This window comes from Mycetomoellerius zeteki, unplaced genomic scaffold (assembly GCF_001594055.1).
Source record: "Mycetomoellerius zeteki isolate Tzet28-1 unplaced genomic scaffold, Tzet1.0 scaffold106, whole genome shotgun sequence".
Lineage (NCBI taxonomy): Eukaryota > Metazoa > Arthropoda > Insecta > Hymenoptera > Formicidae > Mycetomoellerius > Mycetomoellerius zeteki.
The window spans coordinates 4,944,364-4,969,548 of NW_017255975.1; the positions used below are offsets into that span (position 1 = coordinate 4,944,364).

A 25,185-nucleotide genomic window follows, 5' to 3' on the forward strand; every position below is an offset into this window, starting at 1 on the left:
TGTTGTTCCGCACGTCCAAGTTATCAGGTTTTTGAACGGGAAATTCAAGAAGAAAAAAGAACAACATTAGAGAAATCCTTTTCCTCTGAATGTTCATGAACACTTCATCCGAATATTATTATTATTAGCATATAATATGAATGTATTCCTGTTTATGCTAAAAAAAAAATCACTTTTTTTAAATATCTATTACGCTATATTAATAATACTGCGAAAGAATGGAACGATGAATACGAAGATTAATGGCGCGATATCGTTTGCGCGCAATTAAATTTCCGAGGAAATTTCGATTCTCTTCAGCGACCGGTGAGAATTTCCGGAGTCTCCGGGTCAAAATGCAGCCTGAGTTGCAACCTTAGACGGGATAACGCGAGGGAAACGCCTGGTAATGTAGGTGTATATGTGAATATACGTCTCTCCGTCTCTCTCGCGCACGTGCGCTACGTGCAATCTGAAGAGGTGCAGTCGAGCATAGGGAGAAGAAGTATAGCCGAGGAGCGTAAAAGAGCCGAGCTAGGCGTACCGGCGATCTCTATCCGTCTCTCTTTCTTGTCTCCCCTTCATCCCCTACCTCCTCGCCGCCCTTTATAAAGTGCATCCTCCTCTCTTTCTTACTCCTTGGACCGCGATCTCCCTCCTTTCCCCCATCGGCCGAACCGCCGATAGATAATTGGCGTTGCGTGCCTCAAGATAAACGGCCGTGATTGGCGAAAATAACGATTAATAATTATCCACTCGCGGGATCCGAGGCGGCCTGCCCTCTCATCTCGAGAGACCCAGGAGAGCGCAGAGAGAGGGAGAAGGAAGGAAGAGAGGCGATATTCGACGTCGGGACCTCCTTTCTATCTTCCTTGCTTTCTCACTCTATCTCTCTCCACCTCGTTCATTCTTATCCTTCCTCTTTTCCTCTCTCTTTTTCTCCAAAATGAATTCTCGTTCCTTCTTTCCTCTTCTCTCTCTGCAGTTCTCGATATGCGAAGTTCTCTCGAAAACGGTTTTACGTTAGCTGTCGAGCTGCATCGTGGAATCAGATTATCCGCGCGAACTAAGAAAGTCCGAAGATTTTTGTTCGCTCGGAAACATTATTAGAACCACGTTAGCTCGGGATGTTATCTCACCCGTCCGTTCGTTCGCGTTGCTCGCGGAACTAACAAACTGGCGTCGGTTAATACATATTTTTTACGTGTTGAGGCCTCGCATCGTGTAGCCCCGATAATTGCGATCAGCGCGAGACAGGTCGCTGGTGGAAGAGAGCAACAAAATTCAACGCATGGCGATTTCCTCCTTCCTTCAAGCAACTTGCATGAAGCTAATCGACGATACGCCGATTAGCAGGAGCGTATAACGGAATATTGTCGTTGAAAGCGATCATCATCGTAATTCAGTTTACGTTTAACAAGCAGAATGATTTACATTTTTAAATGTAACGATATCTCTGCATGAATAAATAATTGTTAACGCGAAAATGTTTTCACTGGTAGGAAATTGAAAATTAACTGATCCAGATGATAAGTATATTGCTTGAATTAAATTTTTGCACAGAATTAATCTTTAAACGTATCACTACGGGAACACATTGATGACATATCCAGCTCAATTCGATTGCTTATAACTTTCAGTTTGAGAATTAGTTCTTGTTATGAATAATAATATTTATTTTAGATACTAATGTTTATTTTATATAATTTGAAGATTCAAAATTTTATTCTTTAACCCATGGCTAATGATGTTATTTTATTTTTTACGTGCTATTAAACAATAAAAATATAAACTATTTTTAACTATAATATATTTTGATTAGTTTACATAAATAAACAAATTTTTACTTCATTTATTGTGTTATTTATTATTCTTCTCAAAATTTGCATTCCGTTGCATTGCATCCCGTTTTTAGACCCTCATTTTTATACTTTTTATTTTTGTTAACACTAACTTAAATTTTGACGACTTTCAGTTAATGGATGTTGTAGCTAACATAGATCCTTAAGAGTTCTGCATAAATTTAACGTCTTCATATGCATTTATATCGCAATAATGTTAATTTAAAAACCAGTATTCTTTTTTCCTTACTTTTATCTATGTATTTGTATTAATATATAATACATTTTCAACAGTAAAAGAAGTGTCGAAAGAACATTGGAAAAAAAACGAGGTATGCCGAAAGACGATTAATATAGCTTGGTCGAGAAGTCGGTCTTTTTTTAAAGCAGGTTATATCACAGTAAAGCATTTACATTTTTTGATTGATAAATAGAATTTCAGACGTGACAGGATTTAGTAAGATTGTACGGAAGATTTGCATTAAAGTGAAATCGATCACGCCCGTGCCCGATTACGCTGAATGATGCAAACGAGGGCCCGGCGGCTGCGTCGGCGGCGTCTCGTGGTTCGTCGTGCTGAGATTAACTCAAGTGATCCTCTCGCGCGTGCCATTCGGTCGCGCGACTGTCGTCGCACGCCAGCAGTAGCGTCCATCAACGAGCGCGTGCCGCGCGTTACGATTAAACTGTCATTCGCACTTTGATTACCGCCGCAGACGCCTACGCGGTTGTCAGAGGTAGAGAGAGAAAGAGAAAAGGAGAGACCGAGACGCATCACGTGAACGAGCGAAAGTCGGCGTTGAGCGAAAAGATCTTCGCCACTAAGGAATTAGAAATCCCATGAATTATTTATCATTGTCTCGCAAGGAATGTTGCGGGTTCTCTTCCCGATTCTAATGAAGCTTGGTAGATTCGTAAAAAAACATGAGTATTTTCATGTGCTTCTTTGTTAAATTGTAGAATTAAAGATTAAATGCTTAGAAAATTTTATTTTAATTTTTAAGAATACTTTTCATTGCTATACAAATCTCTTGCAAACTTTTATCTAATCATAGAGTAAATAACTTTTTGCATAGAAAGTTATTTTAATTGCTGATAATCAAATGAGAATGGCGTAAACGGATAATTTTAAGTCTACATAAAATTCTGATAAAAATATTTATATAATATAAAATAATTATAAAAATATATGAATAAATATTCTGATAAAAAATACTCCGATAAGGAATAAAAAAATGTATTGTGTTTATTTTATAAATTTACTGCGTTTTTCCAAAATGCATGATAAAAACAAGAGACAAATTTTATAAAAATCAAATTATTTCAAAATCGAAGCTTCCTCTACAATCAATTAAATTGCAAAACATATAGCGTGTTATAAATTTTTTATTTAGTAACAAATACTTTGTAAACTTTGTAAACAAAAAATATAAACTTTGTACACTTTACTGCAAATGTGTACTTTGTAAACTTTGCTGTAAACAAATGTGTACTTTGGGGTGGGATATTGTTTATCTTCTTTTTGTTCGTTCTACAAACCTACTAGAGCTTCATCGAAATTCGCGGAAGAACGCTTTTCTCGCCAGACAGTGATTTGCACGGAAGAAGAGTCGGGGGCCGCAGGTAAACACGACGTAAACGCATCGTGAGCTGGCACTCGTGCGGGGATGATAGGCGATACGTGCTCTCTCTCTTTCTCCCTCTTTTGCGAGGTGAAATCTCTTCCCCGACCAGTTTATCGAACTGCCTGGGAAAAGAAGGCTGGTAACCGGCGTGGCGTCATGGAACCTGCATCGCGCGTGCACGCACCATCGTAAACGTGCGGGTACGTGGTTATGGAATCGCGTGTACGCGCCTGATACATGCCGCGCTAAGTTAAATGTGATGTTCTTGATAGATCGCCTAGTCGTTCGCGGAGCAACGGACCCTGATCTCTCGACCATAATCAGATACGACTCGGTTCTAGCGGTTGCGACACCTGCGAAGGTGCCAATGATTATCGACATTGATTTTTAAATATTAGACAGTGAGAAATATGACGCAAGTATATTAAATGCCAGTATAATCGAGATTAGTTGAGATCAGTATAACTTCGGTGCAGAGTTTAATTTTCGACATTAAAAAAAATGTGTATCATATTTTAATTAATAAATAAATAAATTGATAAATAGATATAAAAACCGGTTTTCATATTTGTCGCATTACGAGCACCCAAAATTATTATATTAGCGTCTCAAGATAAAAGAATGTAAAAAAACTTTGCAAAAAAATTGAACGTATCGAAGAGAAAGTCAGAATATCAAAAAAATAGATTGAGAAAAATATAATAGATAGACGAATACTTTACGATATGATTTTGTAATCATTAAAGAATTATTACGTTCTATAACAGTTAATAGAATAGCTAATGTAGCAGGAGAAAGAGAATCAATCCATTAGACTGTTATCGACGTTAGCAGTACTTCGAACACGACTCTCGTAACAGGTCTGATAGTTCTATATTTTAGAACCGGTTTAATCAATGTTAGTTAACACTGAATACGATTAAATTATTTTTTTACAAGTATAATTTAGAACTATGACCTATAAAAAGGCAAAAAGTTGCCCACCAGTTACCAAGAGTCCAGATCAATTGTAATAGTTATGTAAAACAGTTGACCGTTGCGAACTTGAAATTAATATACATTGATGCATAAGTACTAGTTAATTCTCGTGAGTTTTTGTTATAAACTTTGACAATAGATTTATAAATGCCGTAATTTATTTATTACAAATATGTAGTATACATATACATATGTGTATAGTCTTATTTCATATATATGCACTCGTTTAATTAAAAATTAATCCTGACTGAGGTAATATTTTTGCCAATAAGTTCTTTACCGAAATTAATTTAGAGGGGATTATATAGGAATGTCCGAATGTTTTGGCACTTTAATTATATTAATTATTTTAATTATTAAGTTTCGGCACCATTAATATTATTAGCGTCTCAGATCAATTGTGGTTAATGTCCGTTTCGAACGTTTCGGCGCACAGTGACGTCTGAGATAATTAAAATTTTAAATTAAGAATATATATTGTATTCATAACATCTAACTTTGACCGATTATTGGCGCTGTCTACCGTATGTATGTTGTACATTTAAACGGTCAGATCTTATTTCTTATTAAAAAATACATCTTGTGTAGATTTCACACAATTATAGTGTAGTAAAGTACATATACTTGAAATATTCTAATATAAAATACAACCAACAACAGTTTTTCTAATTTTTATTGAATATTGAAATATGACATGGTAACAGATTTATATATATATATATATATACATATATTGTATCTAAAGATTTTTTATTGTATGACTAAAGAATACTATATTTTTTCAGCAGACACAGACAGATGCGCATTCTTTCTATTTTTTGAAAAAAAAATTTTTTGTATGACTAGCATATGTATATATGCTAGTCAGTGCGATAGTCGAACATGTTAACAAGTCTGATCGCGTCGTGCAAACTTCAAACTCACCTCGCTTTTGCGAGATCGCAACGTGACGAAAGCGCAAAAAGCACAGAATTTACGGAGTGGTAAAAAAAAAGCGCGATATCCAAGCGCATAATTGAAGCGCGACGCGACGCACCGTGACGCGATATGATTTGATAAGTTGTGTCAACTGCTCGTTAGTTAATTCTCAGAGCCACTCGTTCAACGAGCTCGTCGCCGCTCTGTATGCAGATGCCAGAGGAACCACCCTCTCTTTCTCTCCACCAGTCACCCCGTGCGATGGTGGCGATGGTGACGGTCACTGGCAACCGCAACTGGCTCGCCCATGGTGATAGCCAGTGTCCAATGAATGCCCTTCATTTCCATACTTCACCCGGCGGTCAGCGAGAACGGCTAACCAGATTATTTAACCCTCGTTCGTGTTACCTCCTACGTTTCCGCTTGCTCGCGTTTCGTTTCGTTTCGTTTCGTTTCGTCTGCGACAGCCCTAACCATTCTCGTCGCACTCTATCCCTCATTTTGACTCTTCCCCGTCCTATCCCAATGCGTTAATCTCCGAAAAATTGAGGGCATTTCTTGCCTCGAGAAGAAATCCGGTTCGGAATATTCAAATGCTGATTGTGAAATGTGGTATGACTAGATCGTTTCATTGAGACATTATTTTATCATTTACAAATAAATCTCAGAATGTGTTGCATATTACTTATTAAACCAAAATAAAGATCACCGAGTATACAGAAAGAATGATTTTGCTGAAATATCTAAAAATTCAGCTAGATACAGATTTAAAAATAATTTTGTTAGACCAGCAAAATAATGTAGTACGTCCAAGCTTAATGAGCAATGCTGCAAATATTTTAGCAACCAGCTTAAGCATCCTATAATTATTTTGCTGGTTTAACAAAATTATTTCCAGATCTGTATCTAGCTAAATTTTTAGATATTTCATCAAAATCATTCTTTCTGCATAGAAACTTTTTTAGACGACAGTATTAGTTATTTTTAAAGGATTATCAATATTAATTGACATAAATATTAATTGGAGAATAATTTGACGTGCTTTGGAAAGTATGTCGGTGTTGCAATTATAAATCTGTAATTTATCTATTACGACGTAGCGTGATGTGTGCGTTTACGGAACACCAGACGTAACAGTTTAGTGATCTGCACTTCTTGTAGCACCTTATCACAAATAGAAAAATTATTCCGGCCAAAAATAGAGAAATTATTCTGAAAGTAGAATTTCAACACATATCCTTGTTACATTGCAACTCTTTATACGTTGATAACAAAAAAAAAAGTGGAATGTGTTCAAGTGCGTATTCAAACAAAGCAATGAAAGAAGACAAGAGTAGATGCACTACATTGTACGGTTCATCGTTCGCATTACGTTTTTTGCGTTCGGAATTGTATCGCTAGTGTATTTGGAACGATTCCTGATTTATCATGCGGCTATTATGCGCGTTGCCGCATCTGGTATTCCTGCGCCAACCGATTATATCGAGGAATTTCAGTACCGATCGTCCAACGGCCGCGCTCCCGCGAGATACATAGGATAGGACAGGCTCGCGTTAATAGCATGGTTCTAAACCGCGAAATCGCTTCTCGGTTGTAATAAAGACCTAGGCGCACACGTCTTCGGTGTCTTCCGGGGCCTCTAGCTACGTCATGCACGAACGGCCCCGAAGAGAGTCTCCCCGGCATTTACGTCGTCGAGGTAACATTACGGGATTAACTGTTCCCTTACTACACCACTCCGGCAAGCGCTTTGTGGAAGTACAAGTGGTTCATATTTAGCAGCAGTTCTTCCTGACTTTAAACTATGTAGAAACAAAGACTAAATGTTAAAGATAAAAATTATTACTGATAATTATTATTAACAATTTAGAATCATTATCTCACATGAGATTATCAATCATTTTAAATGTTCCAAATTTTTTTTATAATATTAACATCATACTTTCTTTCAATATTTTAGCAGTATTCTCTAAAATTTTTAGAGCGGAATATAATTTTAAAGAGCAACAAAACACGTGGCTCAATTGTCAATTTTTAAGGGTAAGATTTCATCATTTCACTCTTTAGGGTTAGATTCCACTTCAAAGATTTTTAGAAAGCATATTCGATTTTTTAGCGTTATATTCAGTGTGAACTGCATTTGGAATATTTTGCCTAGCAAAGACGATCGTAATAATTTAGCTCGCGGAAAAGGAAGATTGCAACGCAGGGTATGCCACGGTATGCCCGCGATCATAAACGGGATTCGAAACAAACGCGTGTTCGGCTTCCGCAACCCCCCTCGACAGTAGTGGCTCGCCGGAGATCGGGGGCGAGGGTGTTGGAAGATAGAGGAAGGGCGCCGAGGGGTGCTGGAAGCACGAGTTGGCAAGGGGTTATAACATAATTGTATTAGTCGAGACAGGGTCCATGGACCACCACCGCGGTGGGGACCACGCCGTAAAATTAATGCCTTCGGCTTATCAGTGGCCTGACACTTCAGCACCGAAAGTCCCGCGTTCCGGGCACAGTGGTGTAGAAACTCGCGGGCACGCAACGCTACAAAAGTCGGCTATTCGCGTGGATGTTGCGGAACGTATCGTGATGTATAAATTATCATTATTGAATCGATACATTATTGGATAAATTATAAAATCAAAACAGACCTCGTAAAATAATCCGCGTGATTGTTAGCAAAATCTATTTTTGTAATGGGTCAATATTCTTTTAAACTTGTATTTCATGATTATAATAAAAAATGATAAAATATATAATGTCAGTATCTTTTCAATAATATACATTATAATCATAGTCACATGTCACAAAGGAACAAATTTAATATAGAAATTTCAAAATTACTGTAATATTAAAGAAATTAATTTTTCTCTCTTTTCTTCATTCCGAGAATGAATTCTGTGATAATCTAAATAATTTAATAAATTTACACGGATTTTTTTTACATTTAACTTTACTCTCTTTTGAGAAAACTCGCACATTCGTATTTAAAGATCTCGCCATATTGATTGGCGAGAAAAGAAAGGCGCTGCTCGCAAATTGCACTCACATTTTCGGCAGCCTATTTCGCTCTTAATGAGAGCCTTATTAGGAAGTAAGAGTATGCGCGGGTTCTGTCGCAAGTGTACTGTGCGATCGAGCCCGATGTAAATCAGATTAATTAAAGGTTGGTCTGCGCAGGCACAAGGCCAATCTTTTTCGCTCGTACGCAGTACGAGCTGGGGGACAGAGGGTAGAAGAAGCGTGGAATTTACTTTGTTAGGGTAAAATGACTCGTCTCTCTCCTTCGTTCTAAGGTCCCGTCGTCTTTCCCTTCGTTCGCTCCCAATGGAAATTGCGGCATTCCCTAAGGATCAGCCACGAAGACTCGATGGACTCGCGTCACCGTGCGTGCACGCGCAATAATTCAGTGGTATTTGTCTCTCGTAAATGCGGGCGTTCCTTCGTTTATGCGATCGTAATGCAAGTGGTGAAAGCGTTTCTTCACTCGTAATATCCGTTCTCGCCTACGTGCATACTTAACTCCTAAACTCGGTAAGTCCTAAACTTGGTAATTCGGTGTTGCAAGATATACCTTTGTAACTCATAATGCAGGCTTAAAGTTTTGATTTAAAGGAAAAGCAGAGCATGTTGTATCTCTAAAGATATGCGTATTCGATGAAATAACATTAAAAGAGAAGATAAAAATTTAAATCTTTTATAATATATTGATTCTGTTATATTTTCTAATATTTTTAATTATAAACTAATTTGTTGCGATTAACATTTTTATCATATTTTTTGTTACAATTTGTGGTTGCTTAGTCATGTCAACTTCAGTTCAATCAACTGACAAAAAAAAAACAGTAGCAAAGCATGCGAAGCATTCCCAGGTGCATCGCATATTTTTAGGAAGAAAACTCGCTGCATCATAATGCTGACGTTTTAGATACTAATTTTATACGAATGACTGATTCGTGGAAAGATTGTATGATGATTTTAGAAAGAAATTCTTCTTTAATGGATTTCCAATAATCTAATAACAACTGACAATAAAAATGCATTAAAAAAACGAATTAAAAATGGATCTTGTAAAACATACAAAAAATATAAATACACAGTTTTTTCTCACAATAATTAATAATAAATTGGCATTATTATATTTTTACATGAGATATTAACAAGAGAGAGAGAGCAGGCATAAATTATTTTAAGAAAAAAATTTCAATGCGAGATTAAAGAATTACAGAAACCAACAAGAAATGAAGAATTAATCCTAATGCGAATAATGACATCGACGTTCGTCATGGATGCTCGCAGGACGTCATCGACCGAGAATGGTCGGTATCGACTCAAGAGCTTTTAAACTCGGGTTCGAAGTATTTCACGAAGATCTATCGAGCGTGACGAATCTCGTTGGCAAACTCGATACTCGCCGCCGCCGATGCGATTGTTCCTGATTGAGAAGTCAGGGAAAGACGAAAGCATGCGTGTATGCGCGTATATGGATGTGCATGCCCACGCACGAGGGTGTGCGACGTATCGGGGCGTAGAAGAAAAAATTGGATCGGTCACGGACACGTGGTGCTACGGTCTCTCTCGTTTTCTCTCCTATCCGAGACGAAAAAGGAGCCGATCTGGATGATGAGGAGGCAAAGAAGAAGTGAGGCAAGAGGAGGAAAGGGTCCACCTCCTAAATCTCCCTGCCTGCGGTTCCTCGGCTAGCCCCCGCGCTTTAGGGATGCTGAGTCATACACCCTCGACACAACGGCACCGCATAGCGGATACATGGCGTGTCACCCCGAATATTATTTGAGTCGCCTGACAGCGCAATCTGTGAATGCGCGATATTGTCTGACTCGCATCGCGATGGCATGCGGTACCTACTACTCCACTAGAAACATCACCAGAAACTCCTGTCTTTGTGCGTGTGGGCATGTAAAATGTAGAGTCAGCGCAAGAGACATCGTATTCGAAAGCGAGTCCGGTAAAGAATCATAAATCTGGGTCCGAATCAAAAAGAGAGAAAGATACAGGCGTTTATTAATATTCTAGGGTAAGCCAACGATTTTAAGCTTACTTCTACGTTTAAAAACATAGAAATAAGTAAAAAAAGAGAGAGAGAAAAGAAGGAAAATTATTTATATGTAATAGATACATATTCTAGGATCAAGTTTTTTTTATAATTATACTAATTATAATTATTTTATCTAATGCAACATTCTTACATTTATCTACGGAGATCGTTATACGATATAATAGATAAAAGAAGCAAATACATGAGTTGTAGCAGCAAGAGAATAAACATCGATAGCCTTAACACTTTTATGCGACACGGAGAACGACTCTCTTCTGCGAATTGAGCGTAATGTGATCGGTCGTTATAATAACAATTCATAGCTAAGCCGATCCATTGATTTAATAATATTCGTAGAAAAGAATGATGGAGCTTAAATTCTAAATGATGTCATGATACACAATCGTTTCAATTAAAATATAAATGTAGAACCGACCAAGAATATTGATCGAGATTGGACTCAGAAATAAATAATATTTCTTAATTATTAACACAAAACAGAGCGTTGTCATTAACTATTATATAAACTGTCATACTCTTTATTTCTGTTTTTAATCCAAATAATCAAATCCAAAATCTAAATAATCATTTAATAGTTATGTTATTATTGTACTTATGTAATTAATTTATCGTTATAATATTAATAATATTATTAATAATAATATTAATGATATTAATGTTTAATATCATAGTTATTTTCTTCATTTCTTCGAATAGCCGTTCACGTTAGCTAATAAATAACAAAAAGTCTGAGAACAGTTTTCGCGACTTCATCGTGATTGCAACGCAGATGCTCACTAACGGCGGAGAGTTAATATCCATCGCATGACAACTTAGCACTTTCATCCAATATTTATTACCACCTTCCGGGTACGAACGAGCATTTAAGAATTAATCTACCGCATGTCGCGGAATCGTCGTGTGCGTCGAGCGAATAGAGGAAGATAAAAGAAGTTGCACTGGCAGAAGAACGTTCTAAAGAAGAATGCGTTTGGCGCGCGCGTCTACCATCGCGAAAGAAATTAGCGTGGATTTATGCGAGGGGTCACGAAAGGGAGGGGATCGTCAAAAACCACGTTGGCGAGGCCAACGGCGTCGTCGAGTAAATAAGAACGTAAATCGGCGAGAGGGCTGTAAATTCCAGGCGCATTTGTTCCTAATTTAAAGAGTCCCCAGGCCGGGACCGACACCGTTTCTCGCCGTAGGGCGTAGAAAGGGGCAGAGGGAACCGCAACATAGGGCTCTCTTCGGTTTTGCGGTGATTCTCTTTAGCGGGTGCTCGCTCCAGTAAAAAAAAGAATGAAGCGAGCGAGCGCGCGCGCTGGCGCGATTAATCTCCCGCTCGAGCACGCTCCAAAAGCTGCTCTCTCGACCTTGCGACTTATACGAGGATCTAAATTTGACCGTGCGCACTAATGAGCGTAGGCCGGCAATTCATTGACGAGGTGAAAAAAAGTATCGCACGTTGTAACGCTTTTGCTATAGCGATTGCACTTGCTAAGAGCGTTAAGTGCGTCAGCGAGATCACTTGACTTTAACACTCTTCTGTGTCCCACTCATAGTTGGATTACAGAGTATCCATACAGGATATACAAAAATTACGTAAACCTTTTTAAACTTCGTTTGAATTACACATTCATATTCTAAACAAAAATATTTTATAACAAATAAAATAGACTTATTCTTATGGAAACTCTTTCGTTGTACTTTATTTTGATAATGTGAATATTATAGCAAAAATTACCTCTTATATAAATTAACTCGGATATAAATACATATTTTCTTTTGCGTTTTTTCTTTGTAAATTTAAAAAAAAAGGAACAATTTTTTTTTTAGAAACAGACGAGATATACGAGATTTTAATTATATAAATAGATGTTAGAGATAAATGTATCATATCGCAATCTGCACGGCAACGAGTAAATTATTTTTTTCTAATAGAATACTAATATTATTTTTTACGCGTTGTGAAATATATATATAATATTAAACATTTAGAGTAACACAGAATCAATTTAAAATACAATTTAAAATGCAATTCAAAGTTTTAGAGTATAAATTCTTCACCGGTGGTTTTGACGTTACGAATTAACATCATATGTCGATATTCTAGAAATAGGTACCGCACAATCCTAGTAGGTGACACGTAGTAAGGGATTCCAATGCGTCCGCTATTTTTATGGCGTGACGACGCGATAGCGGGTGCGTCACAACGAGAAAGAAGAAGTTAGTCCCGCACGCGGACAGACTGTTACGGGACGTGCATGGCGGTCTCCTCCCGCATATTTAGCGCCCTCCCCATGTCAAAAACGAGGCCATAAAACACGCTTGCGCGTAAATAAAACGCGGTCGCTTCGCCGTCTGCTCGGCGAAACTAGGCAATAGGCAGCTACGGAGAAACCACTCGTATCTTCTTTGACACCCCCTGCTCCTTTCCTCATACTCCATTCACCCTCACCCCAGTTGCACGCAAGAAATATGAGATTTGTCCGAGAATTCTCTGTGCCAGTGTTGAGCTTCACGTTTCTTTAGAGAGCCTCTTCCTCTCTCGAATTATATAAATTTATATATATAAGACTAATTAATTTTAAGAAATAAATTTAATTTATAATATAATTGACTATCTTATTTTTTATATTTTTGTGAAGATACTTTTGCACCTAAATTTTAGTTAAACTTTTTAAAATCCGAATTTTTATATAATCATTTAAATCTGCGCTCTGAATATTCTTTAATTTCACTGCTCTTGAGATAAGATTCAAATAGACACACGGACATAATATTCTTTTCAAATTTTAAGAGACAATCGCTTTATATAAAGCCAATTCTACAATTGTGCATAAGCGTAGTTGTCAAAATTGGATGTAGTTGTAAAAATTGATCAATTACAGTTAAATATAAGGAGAATATTATTCGACTGTGGTTAGTCAATTTTTATAACTACACAATTGTAGACTGAGCTTTATGAACTTTACGTTTAAAATTCAACATGATTCTTCACAACCGACTGTTTTTTTAGCTCAGACCAACCCTCGGCGAAAAGGGGTTCTTTGTTTCCATCGTTCGCGATATCGCACTCGAACGCATCCGCGACGCATTGCTCGCGGATGTGCACTGGAGGGTTAAGCGACGACGCGTGGACGCAATTTTATTTCAGCCGGGATGGTCCGAAACGCATATAGAGAGGGGTTAGATTGGCAAAAGGACCACGGAAAATTCAGTCGGGATTTGCCGTCCGCGGTGCTATCCACGACGACGTCGATAAGGCGTCTGCATTGTCCGGCGGTCACGTGTTTCGACCATGCCCTAACTTCGCCACCCCTCGCGGGACACCCCGCTTCGCTGTTTATATTAAACTCCGGGGTTAATACCGTGGCTTACTCTAATGCCAGGGCAACCCTTTGCCCTGCGATACGCTGATAAGGAATATGCATGCGGACACGGGAGGATCCGCTCTCTGTTGCCGATGGCACTTTGAATACGCTGTTTACAACACAAGCAACAACGATATGGATATTCCAAAACTACTAGCATCACAGAAATCAACTGAAAGGTGCTTTCACAGACAATAATATTACAAGAGGATATTAAAGCTGTTTTACGACGATGAATTTTTCGAAAAAAATTTTTAGCGAAAAGTTTCTCAACAGATACGTTATCCAGATACGTTAAGAAACTTATAATATATGACTCTAAAAGGCTATACAAGGCGATCAAGATAAAACCGTGTAGAGACATGCAGATAATATATATAACAATAATTAACAAAAAATAAAAGTATTTTTAATTTGAAAGTCTTCTAAACAATTAATAAAAATTAATATAAACGCCACAATATTAGAATATTTACAAAGTGCAAAAATTTAAAATGACACATATAGTACGTATTTAATATAAAAAAACCAATACTTATAAAATACTTTAATACATGATGTAAGCACATTTTTCTATACTTCAAGAAAAAAATTAATTATTATTTTTAAATGGATCTGTTTTACAAGATATTTATTTTTATTATGCTTTGTATTGATTAATATACATATCTTTCGAGCAATTGCGAAAAGGCGATACGCTTCTTTTGTTGCGATAATGATCCGATTTAATGTGACCTCCGCAAATCATTATCCTACAACCATAATGAACCGTAATATTTTCCACGCGTTATTAATGTATCGCAATCTAACCGATATTTATAGTGATATACGCTCTATTTCATTTAGTACTCAGTTAATTGTGTATCCTCTTTAAGATAGATTATATAACTTCAACTTGTGAGTGTGTCTATGTGTAACTTCTATGACATATATATATATATATACATATATATTCAAAATGTAAAAATATTTTTAATACATATGTACTAGGATGTATAATTTAATTTTATTGACGAATATTTATAATATAAAATATATTTGGAGCATAAAAAAAAATAATTCCATGAGATTCTTATTGTTTAATAATTCCATTGGTATATCAGTTAAGTATTTTAGCAATAACTAATAATGTTATCTTTTTATTGCTCTTTTTTCTTGAATAAGAAGACATCAAAATAATCATAAAAAGCATAAAAACACAGCATGTTAACAATCCGTTTACTAGTAATAATAATTTAAATAAGTATGTATGATGCACATAGACGTAGTCATCTCGGTTCTTGAAATTATTTAATTAGTAATAACACAGACAAAGTACTGATTGTACAATAACTAATATTTTATTTAATAAATAATGTAATTAAAATACTAAAGTAAAAAATATCAAGAAAATCTGTACTATCTAAATTAGGTGCAGTAAAAAATTTGAAACTGTAACGGCGTCATTATAACTCTTTCAACTTGAAGAAAAACCTAACGATTTAATCTCCAACGGTCGTTGACAGGTTAATCGATCACAAGCCGCGATGCCGGGGTTGTTCCCCAATTTACGTCCAAGTCTCCGTCGCGGAATTGCGACGAGGCGGTGCGGGAAATGCATTGGAGTGTCGCTCGAGCGAGCGCGAGTATGATTCGAGCATCATCGGTCGGCGTAGCGCGATGCGCGGATGAAGAGGGCAGATAATAAAATGAAAATGGGTAACGCTTAAAGTCAAAAGTTCGGGAATGGTGAGAACCCTCGACCCAGCGACGCGCGGTGTAACAATGCGAGATAGAAGGCCCACCACCGACCATGGGGTAGGAGGAAGGGTCGCGGACTCGGGTTCACAGATAACACATCCCTCCGCGGTTCCTCCGCATCCCGCTGCGACCGCCGTCAGCTTCTACCCCTTCTGTATCACCCTCTCTCACTCTTTTGGTAAGTATGTGTGTATGTATGAGCGCAACACTGGAGTCGTCACCCTCTCGAAACACAGCTGGGTAGTTTGCGGTGCGATGTACCGCACAGTGGCGTCGGCATTTGCATTGTTTTTCTCCGAATCGCGAACGAAAACGCGAGAATCGCGAGGGAACGTAAAGAACGCTTACGAATGTCGTCATGGAGCGTGAAATTGTAAGCGCTTTTTCTTTTATTTTTTTTTTTTAAAGCGTGAAAGTCAACCATTTTGCTCGTGTTAATCGAGCTTTACATCGGTTTCTCTGAGATTCATGCTTCTACTAGTTCAGAAATTTTTAGAGAAAATACTACTTTGTGATATAAATACTATCTCTGCTCTATAAATTCTTTCGAGTGGAATCTCATTTTAAAGAGTGAAAATTGAGTCAGTCTTGAAAAAAAGTGACTCAATTTTTAATCTTTAAAATTGAGATTTCACACTTCAGAGTGACAATTTACTTTATAAAAGTTCTAGAGAGTATATAAGACGAGTTATATTTTTCAAGATTTAATATTTCAGCGAATAATTTTCAATTAGTATTCTTTATATATTAACGATTTTAAGTATATTTACAATACATATCCTTTTATTAATATTATATATTTAAATAATTTATTGTTTTAAATTCCGTTGTAATCAATAACATGATAGTTAAAAATTTAAATGTTATGTGTGAAAATTCAAATTATTATTAAAAAGATATAAATCTCCCCCTTTCCTCATTTATCCGAAGAGTATTGTAAATTACTTCAACAACTAACGATATCAAGATAGAAGGATTCGCCGAGAGTCGCAAAAGAAAGAATACAAGAGTTTCACGATCCAATTATGCGCACATCCAATTATACGAAGTGTTGTCGATATTTTCATCGTTTCCTCCAACTTCATCACGTCTTCGTGATCCATTACTGTATTGCGGAAACTGAAAATCATGATTACTTGACTGACAAACGTCTGACACTTCGACCGCTTAGATTCGTTCCGTGATAAACGCTGATTAGTCGATGACATGATTTAACCATCGAAGCGATTTCTATCCCACATCCTGCATTCTGCATCCCATTTCCCCCTTCACCTCTCGTATCATTCACTGATGGAAGCTCTTTCCTACTCGTGCTCGACATTTCAAGTGCACGATTGTTTCATCATGTCGATAAATTATCCGAGGTTAACAGGTGAGTACGGACGGACAGACGGCGATAATAACGACAATGATAAACGCGTCAATAATACGCCGACCTATTCGGCAACACGGTTACAAACGATATTGATGATGGACCGATGTAACTGTCGCGACGAATCGCGGTATGGCCTGGTATTCGATTATGAATTCGGGACACGAAGTGCACATCCCGTTCATGGATCGCCTTCCGGGATTAATTGGGACATTATAGATAAAAGTTTTGCATCTCCTATAATCTATTTATATTATATTTAGAAAGCATTGAAATGCGTATAAGCATGTAATATATCTTATCTTGATGTTAATTTTAATGATAATCGTAATTAATTTTAACAATAAAACTCATATTTTTATATATAATTAACCTTTCATTTGCAATTTAGGTCTTTTTTAGCGTAAGCAAAATTCCACTCTCAAATTTTATCCTCATTTTTGTTCAAATTCAATTTTTTATATTAAATAAAATTTAACATTTAAGTTAAAAAAAATTGTTTAATAATATAATAGAAACATTGAAATAATGAATTTTTTTAAAGCCTAGAACAGTAAACAAAATTTGAGCTAGACAAAAAAGATTGCAGATAGAGAGAGTAAAAATATGATTATAGAAAGTTCATTTTTTTTAAAGATACAGATAATTTCTTAAATGAATAAAAGTTATAGATAATCTATAACTATTCTAATCTAATCCAGAATTCTCTAATCCAGAATAATCTGGAATCTGTTTTTAATTCTTAGGTATAATTTTATAGCAACTAAGATTAGAATAATTTCTACAACACATATATATCTTCCAGTTTTTTACGAGAAAATATATGCAATAATCTCGAAACGTTCATCAATCGACCGAAGAATACGATAGAAGATCACGAGGAAAGAGGAACATCGAATCGAGATATTTGCGTGATGAAATTAAGGTGTAATTAATATTGACAGTCCTTGTCAATGGCGGCTGACAGGTGTGGGTGTGTACCAATCGTTACGTCAGTCTCGTATCTAGGCTCGAATAGAAGGTGCCCTGTCCGAATGTACCGAGTCATCGACGGCGGTAGGAAATAGAAAAAAAGAAGAGTGAACCGTGAGGCCTCGCGCAATGCCTACATTAATGATGTGGCAATATTTTATTAAACATACCGGCACGCGGTACTCGAGAGCCTCACGGCTACAACGGTTCGCATTCATCTCGTTCGATTTCCTAATACTTTTTAAAGCCATTCTCCGGTTTTTACCGATTTATTTAAATTCTAACATAATTATTTGAAGTATATTTTATTAAAATGTATTTAGAGAATTAGAGCGTAAACAGTAATTTACAATGATATCTAACAATATCTTGTCAGACATTATTTGTGAATAGATAATTTATTACTTTAAAGAGATTATTTTATAGCGAGAAATATGAAAGAGGTAGATAATGTTTAGAAAAAATTCGATCAAAAATGTTGATTCTTTCTTTTATCAATCAAGAAATTATGAACAATAAATTGCGAAATTTTAGTAAATATAATTTACACAAATTCTAAAACCTTCAAGATATTTGAATCATAAGTAAGAGTTTTAAATTCTCATCTAAATGAATATCAATACTAAAATACGCTCATTAATAATTATCTCTCTATCCAATTGTCCAACCTTTCTTCTCGTTCATTAGCATCAACGAGATATATGTATAATACATCCAGCATCGTCGAACACGCGCTGTAAAAAGTCAATGCGTAGGTAGCCGGAAGTAGTCGGGGCGCCGCAGAGATGCCGCGAGATCTCTCTTTGAGACCGATGTCGACTGTCCCTCGTTGGGCTTACGTTCTTAATTAGATCGTTAAATACCGGTGGCATCCGCGCGCGCAGAAATGCAACGGCAGCGTAGCAGCAACACGCCCGTCCGCTCGTCAGGCTCGCTCGCGCGATGGTTGCTGGCTGTTGGGCAAGGCAGAGGGAATTGCATTGCATGCCACATAATCGTGGGAGTGTTTCCCATCAAGATACACGTAGGTACCGCACACTCGCTCGCGCCGGACTCCGGTAATACCCTCTCTCGCATAAATATATCCGCGCTGCGCGCATTTACATGCCCGCCTCTACGGGGTGGCTCGGCGCGGTGCACGCCGAGATAATACGGCCGATCTTATCCAAGATAACGAAGCTTGGATTTCGGAACAAATCGGACCATCCTAATCTCGGGAAGCGGAACGACTGATAACGATTCGCGCTTCAAGTCTCGCGTTTTTCTTCTCATGAATTAAGGGCGCGGAGACACGAGAAAACGATGAAACTTCCGTCTCGGATTTCACCTGGTGAAATCAGTAGAGAAGAATATATAATTTCTTCTGGAGCTATTTACAATTAATTAAAATTATATGTTTTGTATAGGGGAATTCTTTATGAAGAAATAAATTAACTAATATTTTTCTTAGCCAGAAAAATATCAGCACCGATCAGCCTCTCTTCACACCCGATTTCGCAACGCGATGCGAAATAGATGTCTCGAAATTAATTACGATATTCTGGGAAAACATTTACTGACCGCGGGATAAATGGCAGCGCCGGTTGTTCTTGCAATTAAAGGTCTCTGTAGATAAGAGAGAACTATCGTGCGAGCGAGCTCCTTTTTCCGTATAATTACGGCCGATGTATCGAGGACGTAATGATCTCGGGCGACGATTATTCAAGCGGCAGCGCGCTCGAACGTTTTGGACCACCGGGTATGTAATATCTCGTGCATACACAACACCGGAGAAAGCTGAGAGGCGGCCAATCTTAGCGAGCTAAACGTACTTTATGCACTGTGCCCTCGTTCCGCCGTTTTATCCGAACAATTAGACACGTGGTCCAACGGCCACGGGGTGTACGAAAAAAGTCACAACCTTCCATCTTGCGGGCGGAGAGGAATCCCCGGTGTAGGAGAAAGAGAGAGAAAGGAAGCGGAAAGAAATTTATCCGCGTTCGCGCCGCCGGACACGCTAATTTCACGTCAATTACACGCGACACGTAACGTACCGTAATCGCTCGGAGTCTTCCGAAACAACACTAAACACATGTATTAAAATGCGATAGATACTGAAATACGAAAGCCACGAGTTCGTTTCAGCTATTATCGTGATTAGACTTGATTGACATTACTTTTATAGTTCAGTAAATAAATATCTTAATTCACATTAAGAAGCTGGAGTTTCTCATTATAAATTGTTTTTTTTAACAAATAAGAAATAATCATAAACACGCGCACACACAGTTATAAAATTACAAATATAATTGTAAGAGTAATAAACTAATAAATAAAAATATATACTAACGAAGAATCTGTACTGTGGAATTACATTCAATTTTATTGTAATTGCTAAAGATTAATCAATAGTTTTTGTGTACAACAAAAACAATCCAGTTATTAGACAGCAAGAAGTTGATTTAAACAAGATGATTTAAACAGCTGAACACAAGACGTTATGACGTACATTTTCTGGTAATAGCAATTTGCATATCAGACCGGTTAAGATAATCGTTGTCGCGATACTAAATGTTTCTCACGATCACATCAAGTATCAAAGACTAATTATCAAACGCTCCTATTTATAGAGCAAACGGAGTAAAAATTTGAGCGGCCACCGTTCATTATCTCGAAATGAAATCTTAAAACGGCCTCGGTGCAATTAATAATGCATTTTGCATTCATTATTTCTGCGTTTCGCTAAAGTGACACACCTCGATTAGCGTAATAACGTGCTACGGTACGTGCGAACATTCATTCTGCTTTTCATTTCAAACGAATTCATTCACGACCGTGGGTTACAAACCGTTTCCACGCTTTTGCCTTCCATTATGTTAAATTGAACGAAACGATGTCCTAGCCCATTCGCTTTTTAACCTTCACAATAGTGATCCTTTAACCCCTTAACTGTAATGAATAATAAGCTTATCCCGAGTCGGTTACTAGCATTATCAATACTTATTATGAGGTGTATTATCGGAAATTTATTAAGCAGTATTTATTTTCAACTTAATGTGTATTCTTATTATCAATAAATTAAAAGTGAATATTTGAAATACTCTCTCACACAAACAAATTCAAGATTCTGAGATTTAATATTTTTTTAAAATAGGCTTTATGACATTTTAAAATATTCATGAGATTGTAAGTAAAGAAACAAAATTTTAGTATCGCGTTTTAAATATTACAAACGATAAAATTTTATTTCTTTGGAAAAAAAATATATATATATTAAATTATAAACAATTAATAAAATCGTAGCATTAATTAATTTCTAATTGACTTTTATTTTTACATTTTTATTTAAAATTGAATATAAATAAGAAAATTAATCAAAACTTTACATTCATATTCTATCTTTATTGTATTATTCTTTTTAATAATTCGGATCTTAAATTAGTCAAGGAATTTTTTCTGATCTATTCATCACACATACACAAACACACATTCTACGCTCATAAAAATATAATTACATTTAAAAAGGATTGTATATAAGCTGAGCTGCACGTTTAAAGCTTTAAACGTTAAGTCGTAAGGGAGAAGAAGGAAGAAAGGCTCACCCATATAGGAAAGATACGCGAGGAAGAAAAGAACTAGAGGTCCAGCGATCGCGTCTGGGCGCAAAAAGAGTAGAAAAAGTCGAGCGGGGCAAAAAGAAGGAGGTTGAGTTCCCCGAGAATGGGGACATTAGCATAAGCTAAGCTAAGCTAAGCGTGCCCATATAGCACGGAAATAAATAGCCCCCCGTCTCGTATCTACGGCGAGATACTTTAGCATGGGCCATCGTCGTGGTCGCCGCCGCCGTTCTCCTCATCGTCCTCGTCGACTCCCCCTGACTGAAATCTACCGCCCCGGTCGCGAGTCGTGTGCGTGCGAACGTGCGTGCACGTATCCAACAAGAGAGAACACACCGGCAGGAGAGGATCGTCCGGTCCGAAATCCTCTCGGTATATACGTGTTGCGTATACGATGGTGGTGGTTCCTCCTGGAGAAAGCAGATGGGCCGGGAGATAGCTCGCGCGAACGCTCGTTCGGACAGGATGCGGTTGTCATCGGATGCGCCGAAAGAGGGAGAGAGATAGAGGGAAAGGCAGTAGATAGATACCGGGACTAGAGATTGGCTTCGGGGAGCGAGAACACGTTGCGGCGGGAGATGGACAGAGGGAAGTGGAGAAACGCATTGTCTCAACGGCTCGATGACGATCGCGACACAACGAAGGTACGTACGTACACCGTCGCGGCGTTACACATTGTTACGTCAGTGAATTGTCGTCATCCCGTCGCCGTCGTCTCCTGGTCCCGACGGGGATCGCGCTGCTGGATGACAGTCGCAGGCGTACCGGCGGCGATAATATCTCCGCCACGTCGATTAGACGCAGCCCGCGGTCAGCGAGCAACGGACAACGTCGAGAGAGAGAGAGAGAGAGAGAGAGAGAGAGAGAGAAGAGAGAGAGAGAGAGAGAGAGAGAGAGAATGTGCATCTTCTCTAGAGAGACATATAGAGAGCGAGATGGAGAGAACCATTTCGCTTATGCTCGGAGAGTTCTTCCGGCGCACGCTCTCCTACCACCCGGTACGTGGTACAGGAACCATGAGGCTTCACGATCGGAGGAAGAGAAAGAGCATTGTCCCTCTTGGTGCGCTGCTAGCCTCTCTAGGCCCGTCGAGAATCGCGGCTACGTGACAACGAGCGTCTTCGAGATAGCATCGTCATGACGATTACAAGCGGGACAGGCAGGCAAGCGCGGGTAATACGGACGACGACCAAAGTATCGTTGTAACGTAGGGAATACGTCGTGAAGACTCTTGACTCGTGCTACGAGACGCAAAAACGCGAAGCAGGATGGCTTTCTGGTTCTCCCAGCACATTTTTCAAAGGGAATTCATGACAAATCTGTCATCGCGCGTTCGTGACATCTAGATAATATTTCATGGGATAGTATTTATATGTCGTGAGTCTTTTTTTCTTCAACATAAAGAACTACTTGACAAAGCTTGGAAAAAAAAAACTTTCAGTGGTTGGTGTAACTTTTAGTGAATACAAAACTAGACTTTTTAACCTTTACAGATTGGGAAAACCACTATAGTGGTGTTAAAGTGTCATGTTTTGAAATAAGGAATATATAATAAAATACTAAATTATAACAAACCTTCTTACTCAAGGAAAGGAAAAACTGTAAGATTTTTAAATCTATAAAGGTTAACAAAACTCGCGGATTTAGAAGTACGTATTTTCAATTGTGGTGAATCACAATTTATCACCATATATTTTCATCGTCAAAATAGAAGGAAAAACATTTAAATATACTCTAACTTAAATCAGAGTACAGAGCGGTCGAATAAAATTATTTCAGACTCACCAGTGGTGAAGAGGACGATGGCCTTGAGGCAGCTGTACTCCGCGGAGTCGACATGGAGCGCCTTGAGTTTCTCCACTTGCTCCTGGAAGATCCTGATGTGATCCATGAAGGCGACCACGCGATCCGCTGCCATCGGCGAGGCGTGAAGGCCTGCCGCCGCTAGAAGCGGCGCCACGTGGAGGGGCATTGAGCACTGGCTCGCGTTCAGGACAAACAGCTCGCTCCACACTAGCCTGAGCAGGGCCACCTGGTCCGTCACTTGAAGATCCGGGAAGAACGGGATGTTTCGGGCCCACTCAACCGCCGAGAAGAGCAGCCGCGCGGCGAGCTCGCAGATATTGTCGATGCCCATGATGTTGTTGGGCTGCATGCACTGGCCGTATCTCGAGGTCGGATAGGGCTCCGCCCTCAGCAGCAGGCTTATGTACGACGAGAGGTAAGAGTGTCCGTTTAAGCTGGCACACGCGACCGCGTCCCCATTCGTCAAGGCGAACTGGCCTGGCAGACCCGGCAGCGAGGGTTGCGACGGCGGCACTCGCCCTCTTTGCACAGCTAAAAACAAAAACGAAGGCGTCGAAACGCTTGATAATGTGAAGACTCGTCTTTACCTAAGATGCTGATCTCGCTTTCACGTTACACGGTACAATCTCTCTGTGCGCGAGAGACGGATCAAGACGGCAAATAAGTTAGTTGATCGAGCTTGTGGAATTCGAATATCTTGAAATATTACACAAGAAAAATTAGAAAAATGGTTTAAAAATGTAAAATATAGTATCAACTATTCAACTCTACTTCTTATAATTATAAGTGGGAATTAAATATAAGAAATAAATCATTAAAAGAAATAATCTTATTTTTTATTGAAGCTGATTTTGGTGCTTAATAATGTTTGTGTGCAAGTCATTTGCATGTCATTAAACACCAAGATCCCCTTCTCAACCGAAAATAAAATTAACCCGGTCATTTAATTTCAACTTAACTGTTTATCTTTTTCTAATTTTTCCTAGAGAATTAAGAAAAGATAAAGAATAAATTGAACTGAGATTAAAGTTAAGCTTACATTGGTGGAACCAGGTCTAAATGAATCTATTTCTCTTTACTCTTTAAAAATACGAATTACAAATCTTTTAAAGTAATTTTCATGAATTATTTGCAACTGTACATCTCGCTTTAAAGCTAAATATTAAAGCCAACTCTTTAACTTGTCCTAGTTTTACGTATGACCTTCATCTATCCCTTCCTTAAAGTGTCTCGAGGTTTGCAGAAAAATTTCAACGTACGCAGGGAGTCTGATAAGCCTGTTGCGCAATGAGATTTATCTATGCAGTCACGCGTCATCGAGTTCGCGACTCTGGCATAAAAGAGAACCAGGCTCTTTCACTTTTCGGTACGCAATCCTTTAGTTGAAGTATTACCTATCTAAACCATACCTAGCTCATTTTCAAAGATACATACCTATCCATTCACCATATCTATATAAATTATTGTATCGATTTTTCATACGATTAACGTCAATGTAAGATAAGAATCTGACGCATGCGATTTAGCGATGAATACATCGTTGATCTTGATCATGTGTAAAAGATTAACAATAATCATCCTTGAATATCCTAAGCACCAAGGGCACTTTTATTCATTTCTTTGATCAGCAGGATAAAAAAATCTGACGAACGGGTTGCGCCATGCATGTCTATAATGCGAATTTCTATGTCGCTCAGGGCGATCCTCATCAGACAGGCGTGACGTAACGAACAGAGGTCCTCTTCTTGGACTTCGCTCGTGCCGACCACCGCGTAGCTAACGGTCCGTTTCGTCGAGAGACCGTTGGAGCGATTCGTGCCTCGCAGCAGAGGTTTAGTTAGAGATACGTAACGCGCTCATTTACCCGCGTACACTACTTCGCTACGTGTGCTAGCCACTTCTAAGAAGTCACCGGCGATACGAATGGTTACGGA

General features: G+C 38.1%; 1 protein-coding gene across 1 annotated transcript in view; it reads right to left on the reverse strand.

Moving 5' to 3' along the window:
* Positions 1-25,185, reverse strand: part of svp (COUP transcription factor 2) — a 130,627-nt gene that overhangs the window by 45,553 nt on the left and 59,889 nt on the right. Inside the window, exon 3 of the mRNA XM_018450899.1 lies at positions 23,231-23,782. Within this exon, the coding sequence (XP_018306401.1) occupies positions 23,231-23,782 (552 nt within the window). The remainder of the gene's footprint in view (positions 1-23,230; positions 23,783-25,185) is intronic.